Source organism: Frieseomelitta varia, unplaced genomic scaffold (assembly GCF_011392965.1).
Source record: "Frieseomelitta varia isolate USP_RPSP 00005682 unplaced genomic scaffold, Fvar_1.2 scaffold_642, whole genome shotgun sequence".
NCBI classification, from domain to species: Eukaryota; Metazoa; Arthropoda; class Insecta; order Hymenoptera; family Apidae; genus Frieseomelitta; species Frieseomelitta varia.
In genome coordinates this window covers 49,961-65,398 of record NW_025110415.1, presented here as the reverse complement: position 1 = coordinate 65,398, position 15,438 = coordinate 49,961, and the positions used below count along the sequence as shown (strand labels likewise).

Genomic DNA, 15,438 nt, shown 5'->3' with positions numbered 1-15,438 from the left:
AAAAAGAAATTAACGTAGAATATATATCGAACACACGCATCTTATATAATTACCTTTAATTTTTTTGTTCTTATCAAAACTAAAATAAAATAACATCTCAGCGCTTCAGTTATTAAATATTTAGTAAGAATGAAATGCTAACATAAACACGCCCCTATCTTCGCGTAACAGTGTCCTGCGATTTTTATTCAGCAAAATTGAAGTATGACGCGTTCAAAGAGAAGAAATTATTATTATTATTATTAGTATTCGTCGGAAATCATTTTACACTTTACTCTATTGCGTAATGCACATATAATTTTATATATAAACGTAAAAAAATTGCAACACATCACAGAATCTGTAGAGGTGAAATGATTTTTCTAGAAATTTATACATAATGTGTATCGCAATGTTACAATCAATGAAATACAATTGTCAATTTATTTCTAAGAAAGTTGGCATGCCACGCTTGTTCTTGATCAATCGTAGAAGTGTGTGTGTGTAATTGATGTACGTGTTTGTAAGCGGACGTAAGATCGGTAGTAAAAATAGGTATTATTGCTTTTCGATGATTCTTTTTCGTTTAAACGTACAAATTCACTTTAATGTCTTTTTCTCAACCCTAATTGGGATCATTGGTTTCACGTGAGGACACACACATCCACACATATACACACAGATATATATAAATATATATGTATATATGATATCAAACCACACCACATATATATATATATATGTGGTTTAATATGGTATATGGTATATATACATATATATGTGTGTACGTACGCGAACACGTTGGAAAATTTCAATATCAAATAATTTAATCGGTTATTTTTCTTACATATTTTATGAAGCACCAGCTTCCAATTCACTCGCTGGTGTGTCTGGTTCTTCATCATTGTAAATATTCTCCGCCATCTGCCATACCTGCATTATATTGTCTTCCGAAACAGAACATATAACCCACGGTTCGTTCGGATTCCACGAAAAATCACTGATCTTCGCGGTATGACCACCATGAATGAACTACAAAAGATACAAAAGATGCATCTGTAATATCTTTTCCGCTCGATTTCGACTAAAAGGGGGTAGCCAAAGGAAAAAAAGAGAAACGTATTATATACCAGTAATTCGGGTGGTCCATCTTCGGCATCTTCGCTGGATTGTTCCTCGCCAATTTTACTAAGATCCCAGACGTGTAGACGCCTGTCTGTACCACTACTAGCTAATATCGTCTCGTTATGCGGCGACCACTGGACTTGAAAGATCTCGTCTTTGTGAGACTCGAAAGAATGCAATTTCAACTTAAGATTCCTCAAGTCCCAAAGTGCCACCGTTTTGTCGGCGCTACCAGTCGCAAGGATAAATTCCGAGTACGGATTGAAACTTAAGCAATTCACTTCAGCAGTGTGAGCATCCACCGTGTGACTCGGTTTACTAGTATTGTTACATCTGACAATCACAAAAACACGACAAGTTTAATTAAACGTTAACGGTAGCTTAATGTTTATTTTCGACATCTTTATCGACAGTGTAAGTAACTACCTTGTGTCCCAAATCATCAATTTCTGATCATCCGCGACGGATCCAAACAATGATTCGTGCAACAGATGCCAAGCTACATCTTCAACGACAGCAGTATGTCCGGTGAAGATTGTTTTTGCATCAATCACACGATTTTCCTTAGGAGGTGCATTAATGTCCCACAAACAAATTGTATGATCATCAGACGCACTGAGCAAGTATCCATTCAAGTTTGGATTCCATGATAGGCCATAACCTTCCTTCTGATGACCCCTTAATCTGATACCAAAGACAAACTACTATTATACATGTTCTCTACAAGAATTCTAACGTCACAAATGTACTCACCTCAAATCAGGCTGGCATTCGCCATTAGGATCCGGTTTACTTGGGTGTTTCGTATAATCAAAGACAAGAACGTCACTCGACGGTGTTTTCGTTGCGATTACGCATGGATTTTGCGGCATGTACCGCGCTCTGTTCACCTCTCCCTCATGATTTATTTTGATTTCGATTTCTATCTTACCACTAACAGAACCGAATCCTCCAAACTCCCCCTTCTCATTGTCGTAATGAGAAGCATCGAATTGAGCATCTTCGTTCGGCAACTGCACGCTAGCTATAAGCAAATGATTTTGTTCGTCTGAAGTGTGAGTGCCCAAGATAAGACGATGCACCGAATAGTCCTTTCCCTCAGGCCTAGTCACGTCCGGTAACCATTGAGCAGTTAAAGATGGCCATTCCAAAGCATGTGTCATCACAAGGTCATACAAGAATGGGGTGTTTTTCTTCCATATCTTGTACTCTTCGTTAATAACTCGTTCCTCCACAGCATCATCAAAAGTTTCTGCAATTAAACAATCTTGGCATTAAGACGATCAAGGTATTTAACAAACATTGAAATGTTAAATATGTATTAAATACGCATGTACAGATAAACGTACAATCATAAAATGAGAAACTGAAAATATAAAGAAAAAACGGCAAGGACGAGATTTAACGTAGAAGCGTCGTAAATCAATCGATCGTAATGACTGGTACAGTCAGGAAAAAATCAATATTTTAACTAATGAAAATCGCATGTTTCTTGCAACGATATAACCTATTCAAGTACAATGCCGTTTACGCACGCTTTGTTTACGATGCGAAAATACTTCGCGCCTTAAAACGAAGAATAAGACGAGATACGAACGGTGAGCGAGGCTGATTTCGAAACTTCAGTTTAATTTTTCACAGAAATTTCCGAAAAGGAAATCCCGCGAAAGACACATTATCGGTTGTTTATCACATTACGGAAAGCGTCCTTCGAAACAGCCAGCGAGCCGATCGTCCCGAGTAACGAAATAATCGGTGAAATGATAATAGAAACGAAAAGCTATCGGCTTTCCTCTTACCACCGTCTTTGTCGCCCATTATCAAATTTCGCTAAAACACTGAAATCAGCACGATACGTTTAACCCGCCAAAAGCTACGAAGCCTAACTAGACTTTGTTAAAAATGCAGGCGTACTTGCTAGAAAGCCTTAAACATACGCCGCGTTTCCATTAGACGACAAACATTGCACGGTTTGTAATGCCGTGCGATACAGCACTCCAATCGGAATGCTCAACTGAAACGTAAACAAAATCCCATTTGTTTGACAGAACTTTGTTTCAAATTTAATCTGACGTAAATGGATGGAATGAAATTGAATAAAATTGTGAATTTGTATTGGTTGGCGGCATTGTCGACTTTCCAACCGATTTTCTGTCGGTAAAATAGAACTTCAAAAAGCACAGACTCAAACGAGGTATATAAAAAGTCTGTCAGTATCGTGTCAGAAGATAATTGTTGATTCATAACGAGGTTACAAAAGATCGTCAATATTTGAAACGAATGTTGGAAACCGTGCTATTCGAACGTTTTCTTCTCTGTAATTTCTCAACAGACCGACAACTCAATTCCCTTCTGCAAAAAGGAAAACTGTGATCTCTATCATTTTCCATTTGTTTATCGATTATTGATGCCGGACACAAATTCTGCTGATGTTGTGTGACCAATTTATTATGCATTATTACAGATGTGTGTTAAATTAGGAAGAATAGTAAATTTTAATTAATTAATTGGAATACAGTAAGAACGATGGAAGATATTAATGCCAAGAGAAACGCCAGAAGGAAGAGAATTTTAGAAAACTCTGAGAAACGTCTCTCAAAAATTACTGGCAGAAACGAGGATAACGAATCGGAAGGTAAATACAATTTGTTAATTTTCCCTCACTTGTGAAAAGATGTCATTCTTTGTTTTACTTTGTTAATAAAATTCCTAATGCATTTCTATTGTTACCTCATTCTAGCCAAGAGTGTACATTTAGATTCATCCAGCGAAATATACAGTGCTGAAGATACGGAACATGAACCTTTACACTTGAGTGTAAATAACAAAATATCGCAAGGTGACAGTATACTTTTGACATTCAATTTTTATGAAATACTACGAGTAGTTCATTAACTTGAACATTAATATTAAAGGTATCAATGGCAGTTCGAATTGGAACCATGGAACAAAAAGTTCGTCACTCTTGTTACTGATAAATCCTGTAAATTATATATTATTAGCATTTATCGTCAATATACTGCTCTTATTACAAATGGACCATCTATTTGCAAAGGTAAAGGTATAAGATATTTGCATAAAAAACTGAAATTATTGCAGTCTTGTTGCACGAATACGTATTCGATTAAATGTTACAGAAAATCGCGATACCGTACTTTCCAATAATGTTGGGTCGCCTGTACAACTACAAAAATACAAAAGAAATGCAAGAGAATAATAATCTGCTGTATGCTGCCTTGATTCTGTGCAATATCAAGCCCGAGTTGACTTATCAATTGAAAAAATTAATAACAATAAGTCATATGATAGTCGGAGATGTAGCCTTATATATTTTCAGTTTCACGCTAATATATTATGGATTCTTTAATTGTTTGTATGATACGGATAGTCCTGGTACCTTAACTGTATAAGATATATAAAATATAATTAAATAAATTATTCGGTCATTTCGTTCAATTTTTACGAAGAAAGAGTAAAAAAGATATACATACTACGTCAATTAAAAAACTTTACACAATGCATAATAATATCAATACCAAAGCAGTAAAATTAAATTAAAAACTGCGAACATTTATGCATTTTGTTTATTAATATTACAAACCTTTAGTCTTATTATCAAATCTCTTGCTATACAAATATAGATGTAATGAATTGTTTATACGGTAATTATTAACATAGATTATAATTACGTATAAATTACAAAATTTTTCTCATTAGGAAAATGAATTCAAACTAAAATAAATAAAATGAATGAAACAGTTGATATAAGTTTTATAGAAAACACACGGTATAAATAAGTACTGAAAGAAGAAAATTTTGTTCTTTAAATGGCAAATGATATTTTCAAAGACATATAAAATAAAAATATTAATATTCGTCTAAAATTCTATTGTATTTTTTAGATTTATTTTAATAACTTAAACAAGCTCGTGCAAAATCGTTAATTTATCTTTAAGTTCATAAATGTTCTACCAAGTGTAGTTTTCCAAATGATTCACTAACTGAATAAAAATGATCGATATCAATAAAATAGAGTGGGGTAATTTTAATTTTTATTGTTGTTCCTCACAGTTAGCATTCTTATATTTCAATAAAGTTTTACTTCTTACAATATCAGAATTACCGGAACGTATCATTTCCATCTCCCATTTTTCTAAATCTTTGTGATATTGTGCCTTAAGTTGCATAGCTTCTGTGAAATATGGTTCCTTTTCTTTATCCGGCAATTTGTTCCAGTTCTCAGTCATTGATTTTATCCAATCCTGACGAAGAAATTCATGAAACAATTGGTAATATTGTGGTTTCTTAAACAACCTATTAAACAAAGCAACTCTGTTCAGAAAAATCAGTACCTTAACATGCATATCTGGATCTTTATCTTTCCTCTTTGACGATAAGTAAGACAAATATGCATTTATTGGTCTCTTTGGCCTCCCAAGTATTTCATATTTCTGCAATCAGGTTTAACCTTTAGATCAATCGATAAAAGATAAATGTCTTGATTTGATCCATCTGTGTAATTACCTTTTTGCTATTTACTTGTTCATATTCTTTCTTCTTTTGTTCCCACAATTGCTTTTGTTCCTCAGTAAGAGAGTTTTTATATTCTCTCAATTTTTCCATATATATTTTGTAACTTTTGTTGTACTCATTTACAAAATTCTCCTTTTCAGCGACATCCAGTTTTGACCACTCGCTGGCTGCTCTCTGTAATATCTCAGTATACTTGATACCAGGCGATTCCTCAGCAAACCTTGGTTTAACTTGTCTTATGTACATAAGAAAAGGGGGTACTGGCTTTTTTGGTCTCAGTGGAAAAATTGTTTCTTTCAAACGTTTCAACATATGTTTTGAGATATTTTGGTGAAAGCTTAGCAAGTGACTTCTAAAATAGTGAATAGCAAAAAAAGAAACATTGTTACATGGTTAAGACAAAAATTTCTGTAAAAGCAAGTGTATTTTTTTTTGTCAGTATTTTTTTTACGTGTAGTTACGGAAATCGAACAATGTTAACAAGAAATTAATTTACACGCATGAGATAACCTTCGTTCGCAGATTATTTTAAAATCGTTTGTGAGATTTTGTTCATCATAATTGTTTATTTAACTAAGCTCTACTTTACCTTGCGCACAATAATCCTTCTGAGCGCACAAAAAATAAAAATCTTCCAGAATACATCATTTTCCAGATAATAATTTTAACTATTGCATACTTTTGTACTCCTAATACGGCTCCCTCTTCAGCGGATAAACATGCAAACTACGTGAAAAAATGAAACCACAAGGATGGGAACATGTTTGAACATGATTTGAATTCCAATTCGCGATTTCCAGTATTAACTCATACTATTTATTCATAAACATAGTTGATTCCTATTTACGAATTCGGATATTACCAACCGCAGAACTGGTAAACCATTTAAGAGGCTGCTATAAAAATATACTTTTACGAGGTTATTAAAATTATTATATGCTTTTTTATTGATATTGCGTTGTTGTTATTTAACCAATATTGTTGCACTTTCATTTAATATTAAATGTAAAACGCTTGGCTTTAGATGGAACAAAATGAAAAAACATTTTCGTAAGATTGTATAACAGAAATTGATACACTGCCGAAGGATTATGATTTTTCATTTCTGATAATTAATGTGGGATTGTTTTTTATTAACATTAAGAGTCATAAAAGCAATGAACTGACAGCGATTATAAAGCTTGTAGAAAAGAACATACAGTTAGTTTAGTGCTTTTGAAAATCGGGATTACCAAGTGAAGGTGACATTATCAAGCTATTAAACTTGCTACGAATGTTCAATTAAAATGAATTTATTGATATTCGCGTTAATTATTTGTGTGTATTCGAAATAGCTAATACCGTGCCTCCGTAGAAGATGGGAAGAACCATCTTTCTCTTCACATAAACAAAGAGATGCTACATTCGACAAAAAGCAAATTATTTAAATGTACATTAATAATAAGTCAAATTTAAGATACCTTAATAATCTTTCAAATATATTGAAATTCGAGAAATATGCATTAATACATTATAGAATTTTTTTTTCTTTTAAATAATTATATAAGTACATTGTGTAATATATACATTTTACTTTGCGTCATTATATTATTTTCAATTTGTAACAGCATTTTAATGTAGAGTGTCACAAATTGTTAAATCATCTGCATTAAAGTTTAATGTTGCCTGAAAAATCCAGAAATAATGGAAAGTAACTTCTGCTTTTTAACAAAATTATTTTTTACATTTGTCACAACGAATTTTTCTTTTCATTTTCACTATATTGTACATACGTGCTATTTTATACTATTTTATTCAATTTCAACCTAAAAATTTATAAATATATTGTTTCCCTCGTTGATAAAAAGACATAAGAAAAGATATATATTTTTTCGTACATTGTGTATGCATCTCTCTTCGTTTCTTTCCTTCTGTTTTATGAAGTCAATACTTAGAAACAATAAGTTGTACATAATTTTAACAAAATAAATTGAAAGACTTTCGCGAAGTGTGTACCTTTAAACTTGTGTAGTCAATACGTTAACGTATGATACGGTTTATATACGGTACTGTTATTAATTATTTTATCATGGAGTATCAATCCTGACATAAACTGACACAAACTGAACGTACGTTTGAATAAACTGAGAAGAAAGAAAAAGAATATTTCTTTGTTTTTTTCCTTTTTTTCTCCTTTTTTTGTTTCTTAAACTCCACCGCGCAATAGTTACTACCAGTGTAAATTCATTTTCTATTATGCGCGCAACAATTAATGTAAGTAATTAACATCTATGCGTTTTTTTTTTTTTTTTTTTTTTTTTTTTTTTTTATATATAGCGCGTTTCATAACGCTTTGGACGTATGTGTTGTTCGTTTTATACAACGAACACCTAAACGTCTACGAAACTTTTCACTAATTTTTGTTCCGTGACAAATTTAACAGTTTCGTCAAACGATCGATGGAATTTATTATGATACATTTTGTCTATATCCCCTTGGTTAGTTGAATCCAAAATTTGGATATATTTTGCTTTCAATATTCAATGTTTCGACATAATCTTATATTGCTTTCCTTCAGGTACCTCCCTCGCGTAATGATTTCTGCTGTTCCAAAAGCCGTTCCAAGGGAGACGGTCCAGGCCCGAACCACAAAGACTGTTGATTAAGACGAGTTTTCGTTTGATCTTGATTCGACACGTTGCAACTCTGTGCATTAGATCCCCATGCATTGCTACTACTGAACAGAGAATAGGTGTTTCCTGTGCTGATCGATTGATTTGATTTGATGTCTACCTGTAAAAACACGAGTAGGATAATTTTTACAATAGCTTGCGTACTATTATGTTTACTTATTTGCTTACAAAATTAGAACACAATAGATACCTCTAAAGGCCTAGGACTTTCGAAGTTACTTCCACTGCTAAATTGCTTGGTGTGCTGAGAATCCGATGGATAATTATTCGAAGTTCTCAATGGGATTTGCGATACTACGTTTCCAGAATTAGAAGAATCTTCCCAATTGCGGTAGTTTTCCGCGACAGGCGTGTCTTCATTGTGTAACTGCATGCCTCTACCGGCCGAACCCCAGCAAGGTACAGAAAGTTGCGAGTGCTGAGTATCCTTCCACAAGTTGAAATTCGTGGGCTCGTAGTTTTGAAAAGGCGGGTAACTAGTTGCAGGCTGCGACTGATTTTTCGACATTCCCAAGTGATTGGGCAACGAGAATTCCAAAACGTCCGAGTTCTTGTTGTACGCCGACGAGGGGAGTTGTTTCTGCGATACTTGACCGAAGGCATTTTGATTGAATTCATTCTGATTGAAGTTATATTGAAAATTCGACGTAGTTGTGGGATTCAGCGAGTTGCCCGGCACGCTTGACGCGCTCGGTATCATAGGAGCAACTTGATGAAGTTTCTTCTGATATGTATTCAACGTTGATAAAGTAGAAACATTTGCAATAGTTGGATTGGTCAAAGTACCTTGATTATGTAAAGACATTGTGTTGGATCTAAGATTAGACTTCGCGACATTTTGCTGCATAGTCAAGCTGTGATTCTGCTGAGCACTCAAATTACGATTTTGCTGCAAACCAATATTTCTATTTTGTTGAGAGTTGATGTTCTGCGAGGCATTTGGCATAACATTATTTGGTTGAGCTGAAGCCAGCAATCCAAGATTTTGATGTAGCAACGTATTTTGGAGTACGTTGTGGGTTTGTGGTCTCTGGTGCATGGATCTACTCTGATTGGTTGTATGTTGTAAACTTATGCTCTGCGGCTGCATCGGTTGCTGTGTCGAACTAGCAAAACGTCCTTGAACCGGGTAATTCGATAGGTTTCCAATATGATTGGTGACGTAGTTCTTCGTGAATTGCGGATTCTGTACGTTGAACGTTGGGTTTTGATAACAAATAGCTCCTACGCACTGAGACATTCCAGTTGGAATCGGAGTTGGAATCGGAGTTGGAATCCCGGACGCTTGTTGCTCTTTCGCAGGGAAATGATTAATCTGGGTGGGTTGCGACGGTGAAACAACATGCTGTGATTTCGCGGGTTTCACTTGACTTTGGGTGGAAACGATTTGACTTTGCATAGCAATTGTGGCAGAAGGCATTAACGGCAATCGGTTTTGAACGGTGACTTGCGTACCCAAAGTGGCGCTTGGAGCACCGCTCAACTTCGACATTTCTCCAGCAACTGATAAGTTTTTATTCCCATTTGTAGGAGCACCTTTTATCGGACTCACCGACGTTCCACTCGCTTTAACTTTTTTCTCATTCTCCTCTTCCACGTTCAACGGAGACAAATTCTTGAACGTCACCTGCTTCTGCTCGGTTTCAGCACGTCGCATTATCGTTTGCATCGCTATGTTCTGCCTTGGTTTCCTTGTTGCTGGTTGCACGTTCGTCTCGAAAGCGCCGGATTCCGCGGCAGTGATCGAGGCCGTGTCTTTACTTCGCTCCAACGAGCCTTGAGGCTTCAAGATGCCTATCCTCTTGTCAAAGCCGTGATCCAACATATCGACGTCCGTGGAACCTTTGCTGCTGGCTGATTCTGAGAGAACCGGGCTAGTAGACACAGCCGACTGTCTTTCTTTGTTTAAACTCAGCTCTTCCAATTCTTTCATCAATTCGTTACTCAATCCATTCCCTTCGCTTATGGAACTGAACCTGTTGTCACCCTTCTCTCCTCCCAACGTAATGGCAATTAACGCGGTACCATTGATTTTGTATTGCGCCAAGCAATGGCCCAAACGAAGAATACGAACTGCGCGTAATTTGTTAGAAGCCTCGATATTATCCTCTAAATCGGTGCTCGTAAATTTCAACGATTCGAAGCTTTTCTCCAGCGGCAGGAATCCTTGTAGATCACGATCCTCTGGCAGTGGTACCTTAACGTATTGATCATACGAGAAATCAGCCACGCAATTTTGCAAGGCGTTCAACAATACGCACAAGCTGGGCCAGATTTGGAGTCTCGACGTAAAAGCCAGTTCTTCCAGAACTGTCGGTTTCGTATGGATCCAATCAAGGCACAGTTTTATAGAAGGCAAAGCGAAATACTCGATAATAGAATTTTTGATTGTATAAACAGGTAACAACAAAGCAGATAGGCTTCCAGCTATGAGATCCAAAATACAATCACGAGCGAGCTTTTCGTCAGATGTTAATTGTTCGTGTTTCAGTGGTTCGGCGCTACCCACGACGACATTTGTTGTATGTTCCAAAGCGTACAAATTAATCACAAACATTTGAACGAGCATCCATGAGCTAAAACTTTCCGTGGCAACTAAAGCCGTCAACGTCTCAGTCAATAATTTCGCATACGCCGAAGCAACTTTTAAATCGCCGAGATTGTGAATAACACCGTGAAGTTTCAGAAAAACTGCCACGTATTCTTGAGAAGTTAATTTCGTTTTCCCATCTATATTCAGCGACGTATCGTTCAAAGCGGAGGATAACGTTTTCGCCAGGTTCGTTGTGGCAACGGGGAAAGGATGTTTTACAGCGACAGATCGCGTGTAATAAAACACAGTTGCCAATTTGTTACCACGTGACGCTTCAAGAAGTGCTAACTGATTGTACGGCTGTCCACTGGATGGTGACAATGATACAGCATGCCTGTAGAACAATTCCGCTTGTTTGCTCTCGTTTCTATAACGAGCAATATCCCCTAAATGCACAAGGCAATATTGGCATGCGTAAAAACATGAAGATTTATGAGGCACTGATAATTTTTCAATAGCTTTCCATGGTGATGTACATCCGTAAATGTAGCCCTTCCTAAAAAAAAAAATATGACGAAATAAAATTGAAATTTGTACAGACTGTAGTACAAATAGGAACAGTGTGCAACGTAAATTCAATTTATGTAACATATGCGAAGGATATAAGCATCTTACAATTAATTATCCTTAATTACCTTCTAAATGGCAAATCCAGATCAAATGCGGTACAAATTTCTTGTAATAACGTCAAATAAAAACCACTAGCTGCTTCCAAACACCAGCTAAGTAACGCCTGAGATTCTCCACGTTTAGGATTTTTCCTATCTTTTGCTTGAGATTGTAAAGTTGCTATATAATTTTTAAATCCTAGGTTCCACAGTTCCTGCTCGACTTTCCTGTCTAAAGCATATTCCAAATCCAATATTAGAACTTGTTGATATATTTTCTGCAGCTGTTGCTGGCAAACCCATGCGTCACTATCGTTTAAAAGATCTTGGCAACGTTGTACTTTGTCCTTCAAGGGCTCAGCTTTCCTAACAAAAACAATAATTAACTGACAAACACTGTATAAGTATCGAGAAATAACTTCTTCATCTTTGACTCACTTTAAAGCTTGTACAGCTGCGTTTAGGCCCATATTCTGCGTACCTTGAATTTCTGTACAAAACTGTTTATCTACAGAAACAAATTAAACAAATATGTAGTTACACTTATTATATATATATGAAATGTTAGACCTTGCAACATAGAAATGTAAACCTACAATAAATATATATACATGTACAAATGCACAGACACAATATATGCTACACGCTCAGATTTATTTTTATTTATTTGATATAGGATATATGTGTGTGTGTGTATAGCATATAATGAGAATATATATGTATGCATATACATGTGTATATATATATATATATATATAGATATATAATATGTAATTCATCGAGTATTATTGTACATCACGAAAAATGATAAACTAAAAGATGTTGAGAAACAACTTATACATCGGTTAAACTTATAATCACGTCGATGCATGCAAATGATTGCAAATGAACTTTGATGTCGCAATTTTTGCTCCGAATTGTACAGATGAAATTGCCAAATAGAAGGCGGTGTAAAAAAACATTAAAATCCTGAGAATTCGCCGAGAGACGAAATACCAACACGAACGTTTCGCGTAATGCAATTTACTTGGTTCACGAAAGTCAATATACATGATGCATGCTACGACCTGAGCGAGTTAGGTTAACTGCTAGGCCAACAAAAGTGCGAACGGTAAAGACGTTACGAATAACAGCGAATTAATTTTCAATCTTAGGACCAAACGTTACGCGGAACGAAGACGAGTGAAAAGATCGGCTGGAAAGTAAAAGGGGAACTTACTTTCACATATTTACGTCAAACTTAAATTGCACCGGATTACTGATATGTGGTTCGCTTTAACGAAAAACTGCACCGCCCTCGCGTTAAACATTTATGTTACTTTCAGTTAGAAACACTGAAAATTTCCCATGATTGCAAACCGCAGAAACGTACTATCCGTTCTATACGCCAGAGAATCGTAAATACAAAGCTCACATGTACCGAAGGGAACTTTTCAACATTCGTGTGCCATGGCCCTCTCGGTCTGCGAAATAAAAGATCCTACGGTCACGCAGCGCGAAATGTCAGGTTAGAGAAGCTAGTTTCGTGAAGTAAATCCATCGAGAATGTCAGCGTTCACTTCTATGAAATTGTTCATACGCCTTCGCCGAAGTTACAATGGAGCAAATAAATACCGATCGATTTCATTAGTACGTGCATTTTCTTTTTTTTTCACGTTACCCCGGTATTCTCTACGAGGGTGTTTGATGCCACTACGGCGTTTGTACTGCTCGATCGTGTCAGATACACACTCGAAAATTACTAATCTGTGGTGTATCAATAAAGTAACTCGATAAGGGCATTAACATTTATTACATTTGTCCGGATTTTTCTTTTTCTTTTTTCATTTTGTTAAATATCTTTCGATGATTATCACAATTGATATCTCGCTTCAGACTCCTTTCACCTCCCACGATGAGCAAAAGAAGACAGATATAGAGGCAAAACGGAGGGAATTAATGGCACGTGGCCTTCCGAAATCAAAACCTTTGAAAGGTGTCAAACAAATTGTCGTCATAGCGTCTGGAAAAGGTGGCGTCGGTAAATCTACCACGGCCGTAAATTTATCCATCGCTTTGAAACTTACTGAGCCGCAGAAGTTGGTCGGTTTGCTCGATGCCGACGTATTTGGTCCATCAGTACCATTAATGATGAACATACGACAATCTCCTACAGTGAACGACAGAAATCTTATAGAACCTGTTACAAACTATGGTATCAAATGGTGAGGGAACAATGGTTGCACATTTTCCTTGTTTATTGATATTCTCTAAACTGTGAAAGTTTCCCTTATACACAGCATGTCTATGGGCTTTCTAATTGATGACAAGTCTCCTGTTATTTGGAGAGGATTAATGGTAATGAACGCCATTGAGAAACTGTTGCATCAAGTCGCATGGGATCCGTTAGATTATCTTGTTATAGATACTCCACCTGGAACAGGAGACACACATCTTTCAATCATACAAAATCTTCCGATAGCTGGGGCCTTATTAATAAGTACACCTCAGAAGGCAGCTCTGGAAGTAACTAGAAGAGGAGCTAATATGTTTAAACGTCTGAACATTCCAATTATTGGAATTGTGGAAAACATGAGTAATGTTATATGCCCAAAATGTAACAGTAGCATTCCTCTTTATAATGGTGAAACACAAGTGATTGCTAAAGAACTTGGTATTACATTTATAAGTATATATAAATACATATGCATATATATATCTCATTGTAAGGTTTCAGCTTTTTCTCTCTTCTAGATGTGCAAATTCTACAATCTGTCCCCTTGTCAGAAGATATTGTAAATAGTTGTGATACTGGTAAACCAATTGTGTTATCTGCATCAGAAAGTACTCAAGCTGACGCATACAAATACTTGGCAAAACATGTAATTTCGTTCTTAGCCAAGCAACCACAAAATTTAGAATGACATTTTTAGATATTTTCTTTTGATTATAATTTTTTTGTATGAATATGGATGTTTACAAAACATACGGATATTTTAAAATTAGTGCACTCTGATTCCTCTTATCATTGGCATCATCATCATCATCCCCACTTTTCTTCTTTATATCTTATCCCCTCTCTAAACGCTTGAACGGATATTATACGTTGTACATATGTCTGTTATCTTGAATATAATTTGGTAGCGATAAAAGTAAAAACGCACGTTTATCTAACGTGTAATAAAAAAATTACTCGTATGTATAACACGTAATAGATTTTTGTAATTATTATTAATATTTTACTTACACGTTGGCATTGTTATTAATGCTTTCACTTAGAATAAAACAATTTGTAACGTTTTCTTCAACGTCATTGAAAAAATACTTGCGTAAGAAAATGTTAAAACATAATTCTAATGCTTTTCATCTAAACTGAATATTTAGCCTCTTATTTTATTCTATAAATTTAGAATTCAAGATGAATAATGAAAATTCCACCAGTATTCATTCTGATATAAATGCAGAGATTCATAATATTCCGATGAGCGTGCTTATTCGACCAATTCCTCCAATTGTCGATGAAGAGAAGGTACAAAGCTTAATGGATACGTTGAACAATCCTGAAACAGAATCATTGGTACCGCCAATCGATGTTTTGTGGATTAAAGGGAGCGAAGGTAATAAAAATATACTATCTTGTTTTTCTTTCTTAGTTGCGTTATATATAAAATGTAAACAAACATAACTCAATTCTGCACAATAGTTGTATCTTTCTTTATTTCAGGCGGTGATTATTATTATTCTTTTGGTGGATGTCATCGATATACAGCTCATAAAAGACTTGGGAAACCATTCATAAGAGTGAAATTAGTACAATCTACAATAACAGACTTAAAATCTTATTTAGGTGGTTCTACTCCCAATTTAAAATAGCCATACGTATTGCCGTTTAAATTTAACAAAAGTAGTATTTGTACAAAAAATTAAATGATTTATGTAAGTTTAATAT

General features: G+C 35.4%; 6 protein-coding genes across 15 annotated transcripts; 3 read left to right on the top strand and 3 right to left on the bottom strand.

Annotated features, from left to right (window-relative positions):
• Positions 1 to 226: 226 nt before the first annotated feature.
• On the bottom strand, positions 227 to 3,033 carry LOC122534820 (chromatin assembly factor 1 p55 subunit). The gene is made up of 5 exons (XM_043665799.1): positions 2,904 to 3,033; positions 1,858 to 2,356; positions 1,531 to 1,788; positions 1,110 to 1,437; positions 227 to 1,011 (listed from the first exon to the last, which is right to left on the bottom strand). The coding sequence occupies exons 1-5, from the start codon at positions 2,920 to 2,922 to the stop codon at positions 832 to 834; spliced, it is 1,284 nt and encodes a 427-aa protein (XP_043521734.1). The 5' UTR covers positions 2,923 to 3,033; the 3' UTR covers positions 227 to 831.
• A 579-nt stretch (positions 3,034 to 3,612) lies between these two features.
• Positions 3,613 to 4,542, top strand: LOC122534827. The gene is made up of 4 exons (XM_043665818.1): positions 3,613 to 3,739; positions 3,845 to 3,943; positions 4,020 to 4,159; positions 4,242 to 4,542. The coding sequence occupies exons 1-4, from the start codon at positions 3,631 to 3,633 to the stop codon at positions 4,512 to 4,514; spliced, it is 621 nt and encodes a 206-aa protein (XP_043521753.1). The 5' UTR covers positions 3,613 to 3,630; the 3' UTR covers positions 4,515 to 4,542.
• Positions 4,543 to 4,996: 454 nt separating this feature from the next.
• Positions 4,997 to 6,424, bottom strand: LOC122534826 (transcription factor A, mitochondrial-like). The gene is made up of 4 exons (XM_043665817.1): positions 6,227 to 6,424; positions 5,629 to 5,989; positions 5,457 to 5,555; positions 4,997 to 5,366 (listed from the first exon to the last, which is right to left on the bottom strand). The coding sequence occupies exons 1-4, from the start codon at positions 6,283 to 6,285 to the stop codon at positions 5,157 to 5,159; spliced, it is 729 nt and encodes a 242-aa protein (XP_043521752.1). The 5' UTR covers positions 6,286 to 6,424; the 3' UTR covers positions 4,997 to 5,156.
• On the top strand, positions 6,417 to 14,494 carry LOC122534823 (iron-sulfur protein NUBPL). 8 transcript variants are annotated; one of them, XM_043665808.1, is made up of 4 exons: positions 6,417 to 6,556; positions 13,386 to 13,714; positions 13,790 to 14,163; positions 14,244 to 14,494. In XM_043665808.1, the coding sequence occupies exons 2-4, from the start codon at positions 13,449 to 13,451 to the stop codon at positions 14,411 to 14,413; spliced, it is 810 nt and encodes a 269-aa protein (XP_043521743.1). In that variant the 5' UTR covers positions 6,417 to 6,556; positions 13,386 to 13,448; the 3' UTR covers positions 14,414 to 14,494. The 8 variants fall into 8 exon arrangements, with proteins under 8 accessions (XP_043521743.1, XP_043521740.1, XP_043521742.1 ...); XM_043665805.1 differs by lacking the exon at positions 6,417 to 6,556 and adding an exon at positions 12,465 to 12,621; XM_043665807.1 differs by lacking the exon at positions 6,417 to 6,556 and adding an exon at positions 12,607 to 12,712.
• LOC122534811 (protein SMG7-like) lies at positions 6,914 to 12,861 on the bottom strand. Of its 2 annotated transcripts, XM_043665777.1 has the most exons (6): positions 12,730 to 12,861; positions 11,949 to 12,018; positions 11,538 to 11,876; positions 9,812 to 11,398; positions 8,500 to 9,781; positions 6,914 to 8,409 (listed from the first exon to the last, which is right to left on the bottom strand). In XM_043665777.1, the coding sequence occupies exons 2-6, from the start codon at positions 11,978 to 11,980 to the stop codon at positions 8,191 to 8,193; spliced, it is 3,459 nt and encodes a 1,152-aa protein (XP_043521712.1). In that variant the 5' UTR covers positions 11,981 to 12,018; positions 12,730 to 12,861; the 3' UTR covers positions 6,914 to 8,190. The 2 variants fall into 2 exon arrangements, with proteins under 2 accessions (XP_043521712.1, XP_043521711.1); XM_043665776.1 differs by having other exon boundaries at positions 8,500 to 11,398.
• A 105-nt stretch (positions 14,495 to 14,599) lies between the features above and the next one.
• Positions 14,600 to 15,435, top strand: LOC122534830 (sulfiredoxin-1). Of its 2 annotated transcripts, none has more exons than XM_043665826.1 (3): positions 14,600 to 14,684; positions 14,900 to 15,106; positions 15,214 to 15,435. In XM_043665826.1, exons 2-3 carry the CDS (start codon positions 14,908 to 14,910, stop codon positions 15,360 to 15,362), a joined length of 348 nt encoding a protein of 115 aa, XP_043521761.1. In that variant the 5' UTR covers positions 14,600 to 14,684; positions 14,900 to 14,907; the 3' UTR covers positions 15,363 to 15,435. The 2 variants fall into 2 exon arrangements, with proteins under 2 accessions (XP_043521761.1, XP_043521760.1); XM_043665825.1 differs by having other exon boundaries at positions 14,604 to 14,818.
• The last annotated feature ends 3 nt before the right edge of the window (positions 15,436 to 15,438 follow it).

Excerpts from the sequence above, each read along its gene's own strand:
- LOC122534820 (XM_043665799.1), bottom strand. Across the intron at positions 1,789-1,857 it reads GAATGCCAGCCTGATTTGAG|ATTAAGGGGTCATCAGAAGG; the intron begins GTGAGTACATTT and ends CTTTGGTATCAG. Across the intron at positions 1,438-1,530 it reads TTGATGATTTGGGACACAAG|ATGTAACAATACTAGTAAAC; the intron begins GTAGTTACTTAC and ends TGTGATTGTCAG.
- LOC122534827 (XM_043665818.1), top strand. The coding sequence starts at position 3,631 with ATGGAAGATATTAATGCCAAGAGAAACGCCAGAAGGAAGAGAATTTTA. Across the intron at positions 3,740-3,844 it reads CGAGGATAACGAATCGGAAG|CCAAGAGTGTACATTTAGAT; the intron begins GTAAATACAATT and ends ACCTCATTCTAG. Across the intron at positions 4,160-4,241 it reads TGGACCATCTATTTGCAAAG|AAAATCGCGATACCGTACTT; the intron begins GTAAAGGTATAA and ends TAAATGTTACAG.
- LOC122534826 (XM_043665817.1), bottom strand. The coding sequence starts at position 6,285 with ATGATGTATTCTGGAAGATTTTTATTTTTTGTGCGCTCAGAAGGATTA. Across the intron at positions 5,990-6,226 it reads GAAGGATTATTGTGCGCAAG|AAGTCACTTGCTAAGCTTTC; the intron begins GTAAAGTAGAGC and ends TCACTATTTTAG. Across the intron at positions 5,556-5,628 it reads AACAAGTAAATAGCAAAAAG|AAATATGAAATACTTGGGAG; the intron begins GTAATTACACAG and ends ACCTGATTGCAG.
- LOC122534811 (XM_043665776.1), bottom strand. The coding sequence starts at position 11,980 with ATGGGCCTAAACGCAGCTGTACAAGCTTTAAA. Across the intron at positions 11,877-11,948 it reads GCAGCTGTACAAGCTTTAAA|GAAAGCTGAGCCCTTGAAGG; the intron begins GTGAGTCAAAGA and ends TGTTTTTGTTAG. Across the intron at positions 11,399-11,537 it reads CTGGATTTGCCATTTAGAAG|GAAGGGCTACATTTACGGAT; the intron begins GTAATTAAGGAT and ends TTTTTTTTTTAG.
- LOC122534823 (XM_043665801.1), top strand. The coding sequence starts at position 13,056 with ATGTCAGCGTTCACTTCTATGAAATTGTTCATACGCCTTCGCCGAAGT. Across the intron at positions 13,715-13,789 it reads ACAAACTATGGTATCAAATG|CATGTCTATGGGCTTTCTAA; the intron begins GTGAGGGAACAA and ends CCTTATACACAG. Across the intron at positions 14,164-14,243 it reads AGTGATTGCTAAAGAACTTG|ATGTGCAAATTCTACAATCT; the intron begins GTATTACATTTA and ends TCTCTCTTCTAG.
- LOC122534830 (XM_043665825.1), top strand. The coding sequence starts at position 14,755 with ATGCTTTCACTTAGAATAAAACAATTTGTAACGTTTTCTTCAACGTCA. Across the intron at positions 14,819-14,899 it reads GTCATTGAAAAAATACTTGC|AATTCAAGATGAATAATGAA; the intron begins GTAAGAAAATGT and ends CTATAAATTTAG. Across the intron at positions 15,107-15,213 it reads GTGGATTAAAGGGAGCGAAG|GCGGTGATTATTATTATTCT; the intron begins GTAATAAAAATA and ends TCTTTATTTCAG.